General features: G+C 55.1%; 1 protein-coding gene across 1 annotated transcript in view; it reads right to left on the bottom strand.

The window, feature by feature from the left end:
• Positions 1-17999, bottom strand: part of LOC137361946 (rap1 GTPase-activating protein 1-like) — a 146103-nt gene that overhangs the window by 18757 nt on the left and 109347 nt on the right. Inside the window, exon 14 of the mRNA XM_068026528.1 lies at positions 9725-9796. Coding sequence (XP_067882629.1) covers positions 9725-9796 — 72 coding nt within the window. The remainder of the gene's footprint in view (positions 1-9724; positions 9797-17999) is intronic.

The following is a 17999-nucleotide window of genomic DNA, read 5'->3' as shown; positions in this document are numbered from 1 at the left end:
GGAGGGCCAGGTGCACTTCCACTCCCTCCTCACAGTGAGCTGTTGGTGACGGGTTTTAAGTACCTTTGACATGAAGATAACCATAGCCAGCCTCAACATCAACGGCAGCAGAGGGGCTCACCGCAGATTTCACAATCTCTCAGTCCTTAGGGAAGGGAGATACGCGGTGAGCTTTCTGCAGGAAACCCACACCGTTCCGGGAGACGAAGCCACCTGGCTCCTGGAGTGGCAGGGTGGGGTCTACATGAGTCACCTCACCCCTATTTCTAGTGGGGTGGCGATCTTGTTGGCCCCGACTTTTCAGCCGGAGATCTTGGGGGTCAAGGAGCTAGTGCCGGGCCGCTTGCTCCACCTCGCCGTTCGCCTGGGTAGCGTGCCGCTCCACTTTGTGAACGTGTACGCGCCCAGGCCCGGCGCTTTGCAAGCGCGCTTCTTTGAAGAAGTGTCCGCTCTCTTGAGCTCCATCGATAGCGGCGAGTGCATCATCCTCGGGGGGGATTTTAACTGCACCCTCGAGGTGGGGGATCGCTCCGGTCCCCAGCGCGGCCGAGCGTCGGTGGAGAAGTTGAGGGGACTGATCAGCTCCCTTAACTTGGTGGACGTCTGGCGAAATCTCCATCCCGACTCCAGCGCCTTCACGTGGAGGTCTGGAGGAGGGGGGTCGCGAATCGACCGCCTCTACATTTCGCAGGCGTACGTCTCCCGCGTTTCGGCGGCCTCCATGCGGCTGGTGCCGTGCTCGGACCACCGCCTGGTGTGGGCGGAGTTCACTCCGCTCCGCACGCGGGCGGGGTCCGCGTACTGGCACTTTAACAACCGGCTGCTGGAGGACGTGCGATTTCGGGACTCGTTCTGTCGATTCTGGGCCGACTGGAGAAGGAAGCAGGGGGGCTTCCCCTCCTTGAGGCTATGGTGGGATGTGGGCAAGACTCACATCCGCGTCTTCTGTCAGGAGTACGCGAGGGGGTCGACCAAGAGGCGGGAAGCCGAGGTCGGGCGCCTTGAGAGGGAGGTGCTCGACTTGGAATCCCGCCTCGGTCATGCCGTCGCGGACCCGGCCCTGTGGCAGGCGTACAAAGAGAAGAAGGGCGCGCTGAGGAACCTGCAGCTCATAGGGTCCCGAGGCGCGTACGTGAGGTCGCGGATCCAGATCCTGGAAGATTTGGACCGCGCCTCACCCTTCTTCTACTCGCTGGAAAAATGGCGGGGGGTCCGTAAGCAGCTCGTCGAGCTGCTGGCCGACGACGGATCCTCCATCACGGATCCGGAGGGAATGGGCCTCCTGGTCCGGACGTATTACAGTGCGTTGTTCTCTCCGGATCCGTCCAGCGAGGATGCGCGCAGAGTTTTGTGGGAGGACCTGCCGCAGGTCAGCCCGGAGGGCGCCGAAGGATTGGAGGCTCCGCTCACGTTGGCGGAGCTGACTGGCGCCCTCCACCAGCTCTCGAGGGGCAAATCCCCAGGGCTGGATGGGTTGACCGTGGAGTTCCTCAGGGCGTTCTGGGACGTCCTGGGGGACGATTACGCGCGGGTCCTGGGGGAAAGCCTGGCGACCGGGGAGATGCCCCTCTCGTGGCGCAGGGCGGTCATCGTCCTGCTGCCGAAGAGGGGCGATCTCCGCCTGCTTAAAAACTGGCGTCCGGTCTCCCTCCTCAGCACGGATTATAAGATCTTTGCCTGGGCTATGTCTACCCGCCTGGGCTCCGTGCTGGCCCACATGATCCACCCCGACCAGTCCTACACGGTCCCGGGCCGGTCCATCCAGGACAACATCCACCTGGTCCGGGACCTGATCCATCTTTCCCAGAGGACTGGTCAGTCGGTCGCCTTTCTCTCCCTCGATCAGGAGAAGGCGTTCGACAGGGTGGATCACGATTACCTTTTCGGGACTCTGCGCGCTTTCGGACTCGGGCCGCATTTCGTGGCCCGGGTCCGACTTTTATACGCTGCCGCAGAGTGTCTAGTCAAAGTTAACGGGTCCTTGACGGCGCCCCTTCGCTTTGGGAGAGGAGTGCGTCAGGGGTGCCCCATGTCCGGCCAATTGTATACCATCTGCGTGGAGCCCTTCCTGTGCCTGCTTCGCAGGAGGTTGACGGGATTGGCTCTGCGCGAGCCGGCCATGCGGGTCGTCCTCTCGGCTTACGCCGACGACGTGCTCCTCGCAATCACAGATCCCGTTGACTTGCGGAGGATGCGCGACTGCCAGCAGACCTTTTCTGCCGCGTCCTCCGCGAGGATCAATTGGGAGAAATGTTCCGCACTCCTGGTTGGTCAGTGGCGGGTGGACTCCCTGCCGGAGGAGATGACACCTTTTGCGTGGAGCACCACGCACCTCCTCTATTTGGGAGTCCACCTTAGCCCCGCTGAGGAAGCCTGGCCGGCAAACTGGCAGGAGTTGGAGGCGAAAGTCACCGCTCGGCTGGGGCGCTGGACAGGACTGCTCCGAGTGCTTTCCTACAGGGGCCGAGCGTTGGTCATAAACCAACTGGTGGCCTCCATGCTGTGGTACCGGTTGGTCACTTTGGCCCCGCCCCCTGTATTTGCCACCAAGATCCAGAAGAAACTCGTCGATTTCTTCTGGGGCAAGAGGAAACACTGGGTCTCTGCCGCGGTCCTGAGTCTCCCGATCGAGGAGGGCGGTCAGTCGCTGGTGTGCGTCCGCACCCAGGCTGCGACTCTCCGCCTTCGGACCCTGCAGAGATACCTGTACGTCGAGCGTCCTCCCAGATGGTGTGCGCTGGCGACGTATTTTTTCCGCCAGTGTCACTGCCTTCAAGACGACACGCAGCTCCCGGTGGAGTCCGTTAGCCGCGCCTCTCTGAGGGAGTTGCCTGTCTTTTACCGGGATCTTTTCCGAGTCTGGAACATGGTCGCCTCCAGTCAGGGCGCTCCCCCGCCGGCGGAGGAGAGCGCCTCGGCTGTCCGGGCGGCCGACTCCGGGGACGGTCCGGCGGGCGGAGGAGTAGCCGAAACCCCCGGGACGCCCCTCACTGCGGGTGGCGAGGGGGCTCGGGAGTGCGGAGCGATCCCGGCCGAGCTGACCCCCGCTCGGCCGGAACTGCTCATCGGACCCAGGCCCCGAAACCCTCCTCGGGAGCCGGTCCCGCACAACCCGAGCCGCCTCTCGGAAATGCCCTCCGTGCCATTCCAATCGGCGCGGAGGGGTTTCCTGTACGGGCTGCTCCTGCACACTCTCCACTTCCTCGCCCTCGTCAGCCGGCCGGACACGCCCTGGCGGTCCGCGTTGCCATCTGGCGGCGAGGGGAAACCCCGATGGAGGTCTCTCTACGCGGGAGTCTTCCCCCTTTACATCGGGGACCTGGGGTGGAGGGTGCTGCACAGAGCAGTCCCGTGCAATAGGCTTTTAAGTAGGTTCACGGACTCCCAGGCCACCTGTACTTTCTGCGGCCTGGACGAGTCCGTGTTCCACATTTATACGGAGTGTGCGAGGTTGCAGCCCCTATTTGAGTATCTGAAGGGGCTGCTCCTCAAATTCTGGCTGCACTTCAGTCCCACGCTCCTGATCTTTGGGCACCCGGTGCGGAGGGGCTTGGGCCGGGAGGAGGATCTCCTCGTCGGTCTGCTCCTGGGCCTGGCCAAGGTGGCAATTCACAGGTCCAGGTTGCGGGCCGTTGGGGGGTCCGTCCTCCCCGATTGCCTGCCCCTCTTCCGCGGTTACGTTCGCGCCCGGGTGTCCCTGGAAAAGGAGCATGCGGTGTCCGCCGGTACGCTTGAGGCCTTCCGCGACCGGTGGGCACCGCAGGGACTGGAGTGCATCGTCGACGCCGAGAATGGCATTTTAATTTGAGTTTTTTGTTTATTTATCTGTTTTAATAAAGTAAAGTTATTTTAAAAATATAAGTGTGTATATAAAGGGGGCCTGAGGAATAAAGGCCCCCTCGACATAAAAAATGTATAAAGGGGGCCTGAGGAATAAAGGCCCCCTCGATGTGGAAAATATAAAAGGGGCCTGGGGTATAAAGGTCACCTTGTAAAAAAAAGAAAAAGAAAAAAAAAAGAAAAAAAAAAAAAAAAAAAAAACGGGGTTAGATACAGAGTAAAGCTCTCTCTACACTGTCCCCATTAAACACTCCCAGAGCAGGTACAGGCTATAACTCTACAGAAAAAAAAGAGAAGAAAAAAGACTCTGAATAGAAAAAAAAAAAAAAAAAAATGGGGGGTTAGATACAGAGTAAAGCTCCCTCTACACTGTCCCCCATCAAACACTCCCCAGGACAGGTACAGTACGGGGGGGTTAGATACAGAGTAAAGCTCCCTCTACACTGTCCCTCATCAAACACTCCCCAGGACAGGTACAGTACAGTGGTTAGATACAGAGTAAAGCTCCCTCTACACTGTCCCCATCAAACACTCCCCAGGACAGGTACAGTACGGGGGGTTAGATACAGAGTAAAGCTCCCTCTACACTGTCCCCATCAAACACTCCCCAGGACAGGTACAGTATGGGGGGTTAGATACAGAGTAAAGCTCCCTCTACACTGTCCCCCATCAAACACTCCCCAGGACAGGTACAGTACGGGGGGTTAGATACAGAGTAAAGCTCCCTCTACACTGTCCCCATCAAACACTCCCCAGGACAGGTACAGTATGGGGGGTTAGATACAGAGTAAAGCTCCCTCTACACTGTCCCCCATCAAACACTCCCCAGGACAGGTACAGTACGGGGGGTTAGATACAGAGTAAAGCTCCCTCTACACTGTCCCCCATCAAACACTCCCCAGGACAGGTACAGTACGGGGGTTAGATACAGAGTAAAGCTCCCTCTACACTGTCCCCATCAAACACTCCCAAGGACAGGTACAGTACGGGGGGGTTAGATAGAGAGTAAAGCTCCCTCTACACTGTCCCCATCAAACACTCCCCAGGACAGGTACAGTACGGGGGGTTAGATACAGAGTAAAGCTCCCTCTACACTGTCCCCATCAAACACTCCCCAGGACAGGTACAGTACGGGGGGTTAGATACAGAGTAAAGCTCCCTCTACACTGTCCCCATCAAACACTCCCCAGGACAGGTACAGTACGGGGGTTAGATACAGAGTAAAGCTCCCTCTACACTGTCCCCATCAAACACTCCCAAGGACAGGTACAGTACGGGGGGGTTAGATAGAGAGTAAAGCTCCCTCTACACTGTCCCCATCAAACACTCCCCAGGACAGGTACAGTACGGGGGGTTAGATACAGAGTAAAGCTCCCTCTACACTGTCCCCATCAAACACTCCCCAGGACAGGTACAGTACGGGGGTTAGATACAGAGTAAAGCTCCCTCTACACTGTCCCCATCAAACACTCCCCAGGACAGGTACAGTACGGGGGGTTAGATACAGAGTAAAGCTCCCTCTACACTGTCCCCATCAAACACTCCCCAGGACAGGTACAGTACGGGGGTTAGATACAGAGTAAAGCTCCCTCTGCACTGTCCCTGATCAAACACTCCCCAGGACAGGTACAGTACGGGGGGTTAGATACAGAGTAAAGCTCCCTCTACACTGTCCCCCATCAAACACTCCCCAGGACAGGTACAGTATGGGGGTTAGATACAGAGTAAAGCTCCCTCTACACTGTCCCCCATCAAACACTCCCCAGGACAGGTACAGTATGGGGGTTAGATACAGAGTAAAGCTCCCTCTACACTGTCCCCATCAAACACTCCCCAGGACAGGTACAGTACGGGGGGTTAGATACAGAGTAAAGCTCCCTCTACACTGTCCCCATCAAACACTCCCCAGGACAGGTACAGTACGGGGGGTTAGATACAGAGTAAAGCTCCCTCTACACTGTCCCCATCAAACACTCCCCTGGACAGGTACAGTACGGGGGTTAGATACAGAGTAAAGCTCCCTCTACACTGTCCCCCATCAAACACTCCCCAGGACAGGTACAGTACGGGGGGTTAGATACAGAGTAAAGCTCCCTCTACACTGTCCCCCATCAAACACTCCCCAGGACAGGTACAGTATGGGGGTTAGATACAGAGTAAAGCTCCCTCCACACTGTCCCCATCAAACACTCCCCAGGACAGGTCCAGTATGGGGGTTAGATACAGAGTAAAGCTCCCTCTGCACTGTCCCTGATCAAACACTCCCCAGGACAGGTACAGTACGGGGGGTTAGATACAGAGTAAAGCTCCCTCTACACTGTCCCCCATCAAACACTCCCCAGGACAGGTACAGTATGGGGGTGAGATACAGAGTAAAGCTCCCTCTACACTGTCCCCCATCAAACACTCCCCAGGACAGGTACAGTATGGGGGTTAGATACAGAGTAAAGCTCCCTCTACACTGTCCCCATCAAACACTCCCCAGGACAGGTACAGTACGGGGGGTTAGATACAGAGTAAAGCTCCCTCTACACTGTCCCCCATCAAACACTCCCCAGGACAGGTACAGTACGGGGGGTTAGATACAGAGTAAAGCTCCCTCTACACTGTCCCCTATCAAACACTCCCCAGGACAGGTACAGTACGGGGGGTTAGATACAGAGTAAAGCTCCCTCTACACTGTCCCCCATCAAACACTCCCCAGGACAGGTACAGTACGGGGGGTTAGATACAGAGTAAAGCTCCCTCTACACTGTCCCCTATCAAACACTCCCCAGGACAGGTACAGTATGGGGGTTAGATACAGAGTAAAGCTCCCTCCACACTGTCCCTGATCAAACACTCCCCAGGACAGGTACAGTACGGGGGGTTAGATACAGAGTAAAGCTCCCTCTGCACTGTCCCCCATCAAACACTCCCCAGGACAGGTACAGTACGGGGGTTAGATACAGAGTAAAGCTCCCTCTACACTGTCCCTGATCAAACACTCCCAGGACAGATACAGCACTGGGATTGGCTGCTCTCTGATTTGGGAGTCTGAGTGTTAAAGAGAAGAAAGGGACATTTTGTGGAAACAAGGCTTTGTCTGGAGGTGGGTGCTGAACACCAGTAATTTACTTTGGACTGTTGGGGGAGGAACAAGTGGCTGGAACAACAAGGGGTGGGGCTGCCAATTCAGCAGGCCAGCTAAACAGACGGAAGGGGATAGATAGTGCCTGGGCAGCTTCAGCTCCGCCAACGTGAGCGGAGCCTCCAATCCTTCGGCGCCCTCCACCAGCTCTTGAGGGGCAAATCCCCAGGGCTGGATGGGTTGACTGTGGAGTTCCTCAGGGCGTTCTGGGATGTCCTGGGGGACGATTACGCGCGGGTCCTGGGGGAAAGCCTGGCGACCGGGGAGATGCCCCTCCCGTGGCGCAGAGCGGTCATCGTCCTGCTGCCGAAGAGGGGCGATCTCCGCCTGCTTAAAAACTGGCGTCCGGTCTCCCTCCTCAGCACGGATTATAAGATCTTTGCCCGGGCTATGTCTACCTGCCTGGGCTCCGTGCTGGCCCACATGATCCACCCCGACCAGTCCTACACGGTCCCTGGCCGATCCATCCAGGACAACATCCACCTGGTCCGGGACCTGATCCATCTTTCCCAGAGGACTGGTCAGTCGGTCGCCTTTCTCTCCCTCGATCAGGAGAAGGCGTTCGACAGGGTGGATCACGATTATCTTTTCGGGACTCTGCGCGCTTTCGGACTCGGGCCGCATTTTGTGGCCCGGGTCTGACTTTTATACGCCGCCGCAGAGTGTCTAGTCAAAGTTAACGGGTCCTTGACGGCGCCCCTTCGATTTGGGAGAGGAGTGCGTCAGGGGTGCCCCATGTCCGGCCAATTGTATACCATCTGCGTGGAGCCCTTCCTGTGCCTGCTTCGCAGGAGGTTGACGGGATTGGCTCTGCGCGAGCCGGCCATGCGGGTCGTCCTCTCGGCTTACGCCGACGACGTGCTCCTCGCAATCACAGATCCCGTTGACTTGCGGAGGATGCGCGACTGCCAGCAGACCTTTTCTGCCGCGTCCTCCGCGAGGATCAATTGGGAGAAATGTTCCGCACTCCTGGTTGGTCAGTGGCGGGTGGACTCCCTGCCGGAGGAGATGACACCTTTTGCGTGGAGCACCACGCACCTCCTCTATCTGGGAGTCCACCTTAGCCCCGCTGAGGAAGCCTGGCCGGCAAACTGGCAGGAGTTGGAGGCGAAAGTCACCGCTCGGCTGGGGCGCTGGACAGGACTGCTCCAAGTGCTTTCCTACAGGGGCCGAGCGTTGGTCATAAACCAACTGGTGGCCTCCATGCTGTGGTACCGGTTGGTCACTTTGGCCCCCGCCCCCTGTATTCGCCACCAAGATCCAGAAGAAACTCGTCGATTTCTTCTGGGGCAAGAGGAAACACTGGGTCTCTGCCGCGATCCTGAGTCTTCCGATTGAGGAGGGCGGTCACTCGCTGGTGTGCGTCGGCACCCAGGCTGCGACTCTCCGCCTTCGGACCCTGCAGAGATACCTGTACGTCGAGCGTCCTCCCAGATGGTGTGCGCTGGCGACGTATTTTTTCCGCCAGTGTCACTGCCTTCAAGACGACACGCAGCTCCCGGTGGAGTCCGTTAGCCGCGCCTCTCTGAGGGAGTTGCCTGTCTTTTACTGGGATCTATTCCGAGTCTGGAACATGGTCGCCTCCAGTCAGGGCGCTCCCCCGCCGGCGGAGGAGAGCGCCTCGGCTGTCCGGGCGGCCGTCTCCGGGGACGGTCCGGCGGGCGGAGGAGTAGCTGAAACCCCCGGGACGCCCCTCACTGCGGGTGGCGAGGGAGCTCGGGAGTGTGGAGCGATCCAGGCGGAGCTGACCTCCGCTCGGCCGGAACTGCTCATCGGACCCAGGCCCCGAAACCCTCCTTGGGAGCCGGTCCCGCACAACCCGAGCTGCCTCTCGGAAATGCCCTCCGTGCCATTCCAATCGGCATGGAGGGGTTTCCTGTCCGGGCTGCTCCTGCACACTCTCCACTTCCTTGCCCTCGTCAGCCGGCCGGACACGCCCTGGCGGTCCGCGTTTCCATCTGGCGGTGAGTGGAAACCCCGATGGAGGTCTTTCTACGCGGGAGTCTTCCCCCTTTACATCGGGGACCTGGGGTGGAGGGTGCTGTACAGAGCAGTCCCGTGCAATAGGCTTTTAAGTAGGTTCACGGACTCCCAGGCCACCTGTACTTTCTGCGGCCTGGACGAGTCCGTGTTCCACATTTATACGGAGTGTGCGAGGTTGCAGCCCCTATTTGAGTATCTGAAGGGGCTGCTCCTCAAATTCTGGCTGCACTTCAGTCCCACGCTCCTGATCTTTGGGCACCCGGTGCGGAGGGGCTTGGGCCGGAAGGAGGATCTCCTCGTCGGTCTGCTCCTGGGCCTGGCCAAGGTGGCAATTCACAGGTCCAGGTTGCGGGCCGTCGGGGGGTCCGTCCTCCCTGATTGCCTGCCCCTCTTCAGCGGTTACGTTCGCGTCCGGGTGTCCCTGGAGAAGGAGCATGCGGTGTCTGCCAGGACGCTTGAGGCCTTCCGCGACCGGTGGGCACCGCAGGGACTGGAGTGCATCGTCGACCCCGAGAATGGCATTTTAATTTGAGCTTGAAAAAAAAACGGGGGTCAGATACAGAGTAAAACTCCCTCTACACCGTCTCAGTGAGTAATGATCTAACTGCACTGCCAGGTACTATTGTGCTTCATCTCTGGAGCCACAGTTTAACAGACAGTGATGATGAATGCCTTTCTCGTTTGACTATTAACACCCTTGCAATCACTCAGGATAATCTGAAAATGTTTTGAAGTAGAGAAGCAGGAGTCATTGTTACATTGATTATTGACCTTTGTAAAGATCGGTGGAACTGGGAGCGCTGGCCCAAAAAACGGAACATCGTCCCGAGCAGCAACAGAGACCTGCCGAGAGAGGAGTCGGTAAGTACAAATAACATTCTCAAAGAGAGGGGACTGTGAGTCACCAGTCACGGCACTGATAACATCGTGAGAGAGAGGGGGACTGATAGACAATAGTCAGTGTACAGATATCACCCTGAGAGAGAGGGGACTGAGAGACACCAGTCAGTGTACAGATATCACCCTGAGAGAGAGGGGACTGAGAGACACCAGTCAGTGTACAGATATCACCCTGAGAGAGAGGGGACTGAGAAACACCAGTCAGTGTACAGATATCACCCTGAGAGAGAGGGGACTGAGAGACACCAGTCAGTGTACAGATATCACCCTGAGAGAGAGGGGACTGAGAAACACCAGTCAGTGTACAGATATCACCCTGAGAGAGAGGGGACTGAGAGACACCAGTCAGTGTACAGATATCACCCTGAGAGAGTGAGGGGACTGAGAAACACCAGTCAGTGTACAGATATCACCCCGAGAGAGAGAGGGGACTGAGAAACACCAGTCAGTGTACAGATATCACCCTGAGAGACAGGGGACTGAGAGACACCAGTCAGTGTACAGATATCACCCTGAGAGAGAGCGACTGAGAGACACCAGTCAGTGTACAGATATCACCCTGAGAGAGAGAGGGACTGAGAGACACCAGTCAGTGTACAGATATCACCCTGAGAGAGAGCGACTGAGAGACACCAGTCAGTGTACAGATATCACCCTGAGAGAGAGGGGACTGAGAGACACCAGTCAGTGTACAGATATCACCCTGAGAGAGAGAGGGACTGAGAGACACCAGTCAGTGTACAGATATCACCCTGAGAGAGAGAGGGACTGAGAGACACCAGTCAGTGTTACAGATATCACTCTGAGAGAGAGGGACTGAGAGACACCAGTCAGTGTTACAGATATCACCCTGAGAGAGAGGGACTGAGAGACACCAGTCAGTGTACAGATATCACCCTGAGAGAGAGGGGACTGAGAGACACCAGTCAGTGTACAGATATCACCCTGAGAGAGTGGGGACTGAGAGACACCAGTCAGTGTACAGATATCACCCTGAGAGAGAGAGGGGACTGAGAGACACCAGTCAGTGTACAGATATCACCCTGAGAGAGAGAGGGACTGAGAGACACCAGTCAGTGTTACAGATATCACTCTGAGAGAGAGGGACTGAGAGACACCAGTCAGTGTTACAGATATCACCCTGAGAGAGAGGGGACTGAGAGACACCAGTCAGTGTACAGATATCACCCTGAGAGAGAGGGGACTGAGAGACACCAGTCAGTGTACAGATATCACCCTGAGAGAGAGGGGACTGAGAGACACCAGTCAGTGTACAGATATCACTCTGAGAGAGAGGGACTGAGAGACACCAGTCAGTGTACAGATATCACCCTGAGAGAGAGGGACTGAGAGACACCAGTCAGTGTACAGATATCACCCTGAGAGAGAGGGACTGAGAGACACCAGTCAGTGTACAGATATCACCCTGAGAGAGAGGGGACTGAGAGACACCAGTCAGTGTACAGATATCACCCTGAGAGAGTGGGGACTGAGAGACACCAGTCAGTGTACAGATATCACCCTGAGAGAGAGGGGACTGAGAGACACCAGTCAGTGTACAGATATCACCCTGAGAGAGAGGGGACTGAGAGACACCAGTCAGTGTACAGATATCACCCTGAGAGAGAGGGGACTGAGAGACACCAGTCAGTGTACAGATATCACCCTGAGAGAGAGGGGACTGAGAGACACCAGTCAGTGTACAGATATCACCCTGAGAGAGAGGGACTGAGAGACACCAGTCAGTGTACAGATATCACCCTGAGAGAGAGGGGACTGAGAGACACCAGTCAGTGTACAGATATCACCCTGAGAGAGAGGGGACTGAGAGACACCAGTCAGTGTACAGATATCACCCTGAGACAGAGGGGACTGAGAGACACCAGTCAGTGTACAGATATCACCCTGAGAGAGAGGGGACTGAGAGACACCAGTCAGTGTACAGATATCACCCTGAGAGAGAGGGGACTGAGAGACACCAGTCAGTGTACAGATATCACCCTGAGAGAGAGGGGACTGAGAGACACCAGTCAGTGTACAGATATCACCCTGAGAGAGACGGGACTGAGAGACACCAGTCAGTGTACAGATATCACCCTGAGACAGAGGGGACTGAGAGACACCAGTCAGTGTACAGATATCACCCTGAGAGAGAGGGGACTGAGAGACACCAGTCAGTGTACAGATATCACCCTGAGAGAGAGGGGACTGAGAGACACCAGTCAGTGTACAGATATCACCCTGAGAGAGAGAGGGGACTGAGAGACACCAGTCAGTGTACAGATATCACCCTGAGAGAGAGAGGGAACTGAGAGACACCAGTCAGTGTACAGATATCACCCTGAGAGAGAGAGGGGACTCAGAGACACCTGTCAGTGTACAGATATCACCCTGTGAGAGAGAGGGGACTGAGAGACACCAGTCAGTGTACAGATATCACCCTGTGAGAGAGAGGACTGAGAGACACCAGTCAGTGTACAGATATCACCCTGAGAGAGAGAGGGACTGAGAGACACCAGTCAGTGTACAGATATCACCCTGAGAGAGAGAGGGAACTGAGAGACACCAGTCAGTGTACAGATATCATCCTGAGAGAGGGGGAACTGAGGGACACCAGTCAGTGTACAGATATCACCCTGAGAGAGAGGGGACTGAGAGACACCAGTCAGGGTACAGATATCACCCTGAGAGAGAGAGGGGACTGAGAGACACCAGTCAGTGTACAGATATCACCCTGAGAGAGAGGGGACTGAGAGACACCAGTCAGTGTACAGATATCACCCTGAGAGAGAGGGACTGAGAGACACCAGTCAGTGTACAGATATCACCCTGAGACAGAGGGGACTGAGAGACACCAGTCAGTGTACAGATATCACCCTGAGAGAGAGGGGACTGAGAGACACCAGTCAGGGTACAGATATCACCCTGAGAGAGAGAGGGGACTGAGAGACACCAGTCAGTGTACAGATATCACCCTGAGAGAGAGGGAAAGAAAGACACCAGTCAGTGTACAGATATCACCCTGAGAGAGAGGGGACTGAGAGACACCAGTCAGTGTACAGATATCACCCTGAGAGAGAGAGGGGACTGAGAGACACCAGTCAGTGTACAGATATCACCCTGAGAGAGAGAGGGAACTGAGAGACACCAGTCAGTGTACAGATATCACCCTGAGAGAGAGAGGGGACTCAGAGACACCTGTCAGTGTACAGATATCACCCTGTGAGAGAGAGGGGACTGAGAGACACCAGTCAGTGTACAGATATCACCCTGTGAGAGAGAGGACTGAGAGACACCAGTCAGTGTACAGATATCACCCTGAGAGAGAGAGGGACTGAGAGACACCAGTCAGTGTACAGATATCACCCTGAGAGAGAGAGGGAACTGAGAGACACCAGTCAGTGTACAGATATCATCCTGAGAGAGGGGGAACTGAGGGACACCAGTCAGTGTACAGATATCACCCTGAGAGAGAGGGGACTGAGAGACACCAGTCAGGGTACAGATATCACCCTGAGAGAGAGAGGGGACTGAGAGACACCAGTCAGTGTACAGATATCACCCTGAGAGAGAGGGGACTGAGAGACACCAGTCAGTGTACAGATATCACCCTGAGAGAGAGGGACTGAGAGACACCAGTCAGTGTACAGATATCACCCTGAGACAGAGGGGACTGAGAGACACCAGTCAGTGTACAGATATCACCCTGAGAGAGAGGGGACTGAGAGACACCAGTCAGGGTACAGATATCACCCTGAGAGAGAGAGGGGACTGAGAGACACCAGTCAGTGTACAGATATCACCCTGAGAGAGAGGGAAAGAAAGACACCAGTCAGTGTACAGATATCACCCTGAGAGAGAGGGGACTGAGAGACACCAGTCAGTGTACAGATATCACCCTGAGAGAGAGAGGGGACTGAGAGACACCAGTCAGTGTACAGATATCACCCTGAGAGAGAGAGGGAACTGAGAGACACCAGTCAGTGTACAGATATCACCCTGAGAGAGAGAGGACTGAGAGACACCAGTCAGTGTACAGATATCACCCTGAGAGAGAGAGGGACTGAGAGACACCAGTCAGTGTACAGATATCACCCTGAGAGAGAGAGGGAACTGAGAGACACCAGTCAGTGTACAGATATCATCCTGAGAGAGGGGGAACTGAGGGACACCAGTCAGTGGACAGATATCACCCTGAGAGAGAGGGGACTGAGAGACACCAGTCAGGGTACAGATATCACCCTGAGAGAGAGAGGGGACTGAGAGACACCAGTCAGTGTACAGATATCACCCTGAGAGAGAGGGGACTGAGAGACACCAGTCAGTGTACAGATATCACCCTGAGAGAGAGGGACTGAGAGACACCAGTCAGTGTACAGATATCACCCTGAGACAGAGGGGACTGAGAGACACCAGTCAGTGTACAGATATCACCCTGAGAGAGAGGGGACTGAGAGACACCAGTCAGGGTACAGATATCACCCTGAGAGAGAGAGGGGACTGAGAGACACCAGTCAGTGTACAGATATCACCCTGAGAGAGAGAGGGGACTGAGAGACACCAGTCAGTGTACAGATATCACCCTGAGAGAGAGAGGGGACTGAGAGACACCAGTCACTGTACAGATATCACCCTGAGAGAGAGGGAAAGAAAGACACCAGTCAGTGTACAGATATCACCCTGAGAGAGAGGGGACTGAGAGACACCAGTCAGGGTACAGATATCACCCTGAGAGAGAGAGGGGACTGAGAGACACCAGTCAGTGTACAGATATCACCCTGAGAGAGAAGGAAAGAAAGACACCAGTCAGTGTACAGATATCACCCTGAGAGAGAGGGGACTGAGAGACACCAGTCAGTGTACAGATATCACCCTGAGAGAGAGAGTGGACTGAGAGACACCAGTCTTTGTACAGATATCACCCCGAGAGAGAGGGGACTGAGAGACACCAGTCAGTGTACAGATATCACCCTGAGAGAGAGGGGACTGAGAGACACCAGTCAGTGTACAGATATCACCCTGAGAGAGAGAGGGACTGAGAGACACCAGTCAGTGTACAGATATCACCCTGAGAGAGAGAGGGACTGAGAGACACCAGTCAGTGTACAGATATCACCCTGAGAGAGAGGGGAGTGAGAGACACCAGTCAGTGTACAGATATCACCCTGAGAGAGAGGGGACTGAGAGACACCAGTCAGTGTACAGATATCACCCTGAGAGAGAGGGGACTGAGAGACACCAGTCAGTGTACAGATATCACCCTGAGAGAGAGAGGGGACTGAGAGACACCAGTCAGTGTACAGATATCACCCTGAGAGAGAGGGAACTGCGAGACACCAGTCAGTGTACAGATATCACCCTGAGAGAGGGGGGACTGAGAGAAACCAGTCAGTGTACAGATATCACCCTGGGAGAGGGAGGGGACTGAGAGACACCAGTCAGTGTACAGATATCACCCTGAGAGAGGGGGGACTGAGAGAAACCAGTCAGTGTACAGATATCACCCTGGGAGAGGGAGGGGACTGAGAGAAACCAGTCAGTGTACAGATATCACCCTGGGAGAGGGAGGGGACTGAGAGACAACAGTCAGTGTACAGATATCACCCTGAGAGAGAGAGGGACTGAGAGACACCAGTCAGTGTACAGATATCACCCTGAGAGAGAGGGAAAGAAAGACACCAGTCAGTGTTACAGATATCACCCTGAGAGAGACGGGACTGAGAGACACCAGTCAGTGTACAGATATCACCCTGAGAGAGAGGGAAAGAAAGACACCAGTCAGTGTTACAGATATCACCCTGAGAGAGACGGGACTGAGAGACACCAGTCAGTGTACAGATATCACCCTGAGACAGAGGGGACTGAGAGACACCAGTCAGTGTACAGATATCACCCTGAGAGAGAGGGGACTGAGAGACACCAGTCAGTGTACAGATATCACCCTGAGAGAGAGAGGGGACTGAGAGACACCAGTCAGTGTACAGATATCACCCTGAGAGAGAGAGGGAACTGAGAGACACCAGTCAGTGTACAGATATCACCCTGAGAGAGAGAGGGGACTCAGAGACACCTGTCAGTGTACAGAAATCACCCTGTGAGAGAGAGGGGACTGAGAGACACCAGTCAGTGTACAGATATCACCCTGGGAGAGGGAGGGGACTGAGAGACAACAGTCAGTGTACAGATATCACCCTGAGAGAGAGGACTGAGAGACACCAGTCAGTGTACAGATATCACCCTGAGAGAGAGAGGGACTGAGAGACACCAGTCAGTGTACAGATATCACCCTGAGAGAGAGGGAAAGAAAGACACCAGTCAGTGTTACAGATATCACCCTGAGAGAGACGGGACTGAGAGACACCAGTCAGTGCACAGATATCACCCTGAGAGAGAGGGAAAGAAAGACACCAGTCAGTGTTACAGATATCACCCTGAGAGAGACGGGACTGAGAGACACCAGTCAGTGTACAGATATCACCCTGAGACAGAGGGGACTGAGAGACACCAGTCAGTGTACAGATATCACCCTGAGAGAGAGGGGACTGAGAGACACCAGTCAGTGTACAGATATCACCCTGAGAGAGAGGGGACTGAGAGACACCAGTCAGTGTACAGATATCACCCTGAGAGAGAGAGGGGACTGAGAGACACCAGTCAGTGTACAGATATCACCCTGAGAGAGAGAGGGAACTGAGAGACACCAGTCAGTGTACAGATATCACCCTGAGAGAGAGAGGGGACTCAGAGACACCTGTCAGTGTACAGATATCACCCTGTGAGAGAGAGGGGACTGAGAGACACCAGTCAGTGTACAGATATCACCCTGAGAGAGAGAGGGAACTGAGAGACACCAGTCAGTGTACAGATATCATCCTGAGAGAGGGGGAACTGAGGGACACCAGTCAGTGTACAGATATCACCCTGAGAGAGAGGGGACTGAGAGACACCAGTCAGGGTACAGATATCACCCTGAGAGAGAGAGGGGACTGAGAGACACCAGTCAGTGTACAGATATCACCCTGAGAGAGAGGGGACTGAGAGACACCAGTCAGTGTACAGATATCACCCTGAGAGAGAGGGACTGAGAGACACCAGTCAGTGTACAGATATCACCCTGAGACAGAGGGGACTGAGAGACACCAGTCAGTGTACAGATATCACCCTGAGAGAGAGGGGACTGAGAGACACCAGTCAGGGTACAGATATCACCCTGAGAGAGCGAGGGGACTGAGAGACACCAGTCAGTGTACAGATATCACCCTGAGAGAGAGGGAAAGAAAGACACCAGTCAGTGTACAGATATCACCCTGAGAGAGAGGGGACTGAGAGACACCAGTCAGTGTACAGATATCACCCTGAGAGAGAGAGGGGACTGAGAGACACCAGTCAGTGTACAGATATCACCCTGAGAGAGAGAGGGAACTGATTGACACCAGTCAGTGTACAGATATCACCCTGAGAGAGAGAGGGGACTCAGAGACACCAGTCAGTGTACAGATATCACCCTGTGAGAGAGAGGGGACTGAGAGACACCAGTCAGTGTACAGATATCACCCTGTGAGAGAGAGGACTGAGAGACACCAGTCAGTGTACAGATATCACCCTGAGAGAGAGAGGGACTGAGAGACACCAGTCAGTGTACCGATATCACCCTGAGAGAGAGAGGGAACTGAGAGACACCAGTCAGTGTACAGATATCATCCTGAGAGAGGGGGAACTGAGGGACACCAGTCAGTGTACAGATATCACCCTGAGAGAGAGGGGACTGAGAGACACCAGTCAGGGTACAGATATCACCCTGAGAGAGAGAGGGGACTGAGAGACACCAGTCAGTGTACAGATATCACCCAGAGAGAGAGGGGACTGAGAGACACCAGTCAGTGTACAGATATCACCCTGAGAGAGAGGGACTGAGAGACACCAGTCAGTGTACAGATATCACCCTGAGACAGAGGGGACTGAGAGACACCAGTCAGTGTACAGATATCACCCTGAGAGAGAGGGGACTGAGAGACACCAGTCAGGGTACAGATATCACCCTGAGAGAGAGAGGGGACTGAGAGACACCAGTCAGTGTACAGATATCACCCTGAGAGAGAGAGGGGACTGAGAGACACCAGTCAGTGTACAGATATCACCCTGAGAG

This window comes from Heterodontus francisci, unplaced genomic scaffold (assembly GCF_036365525.1).
Source record: "Heterodontus francisci isolate sHetFra1 unplaced genomic scaffold, sHetFra1.hap1 HAP1_SCAFFOLD_323, whole genome shotgun sequence".
Lineage (NCBI taxonomy): Eukaryota > Metazoa > Chordata > Chondrichthyes > Heterodontiformes > Heterodontidae > Heterodontus > Heterodontus francisci.
This window is presented reverse-complemented; position numbering and strand designations above follow the sequence as displayed.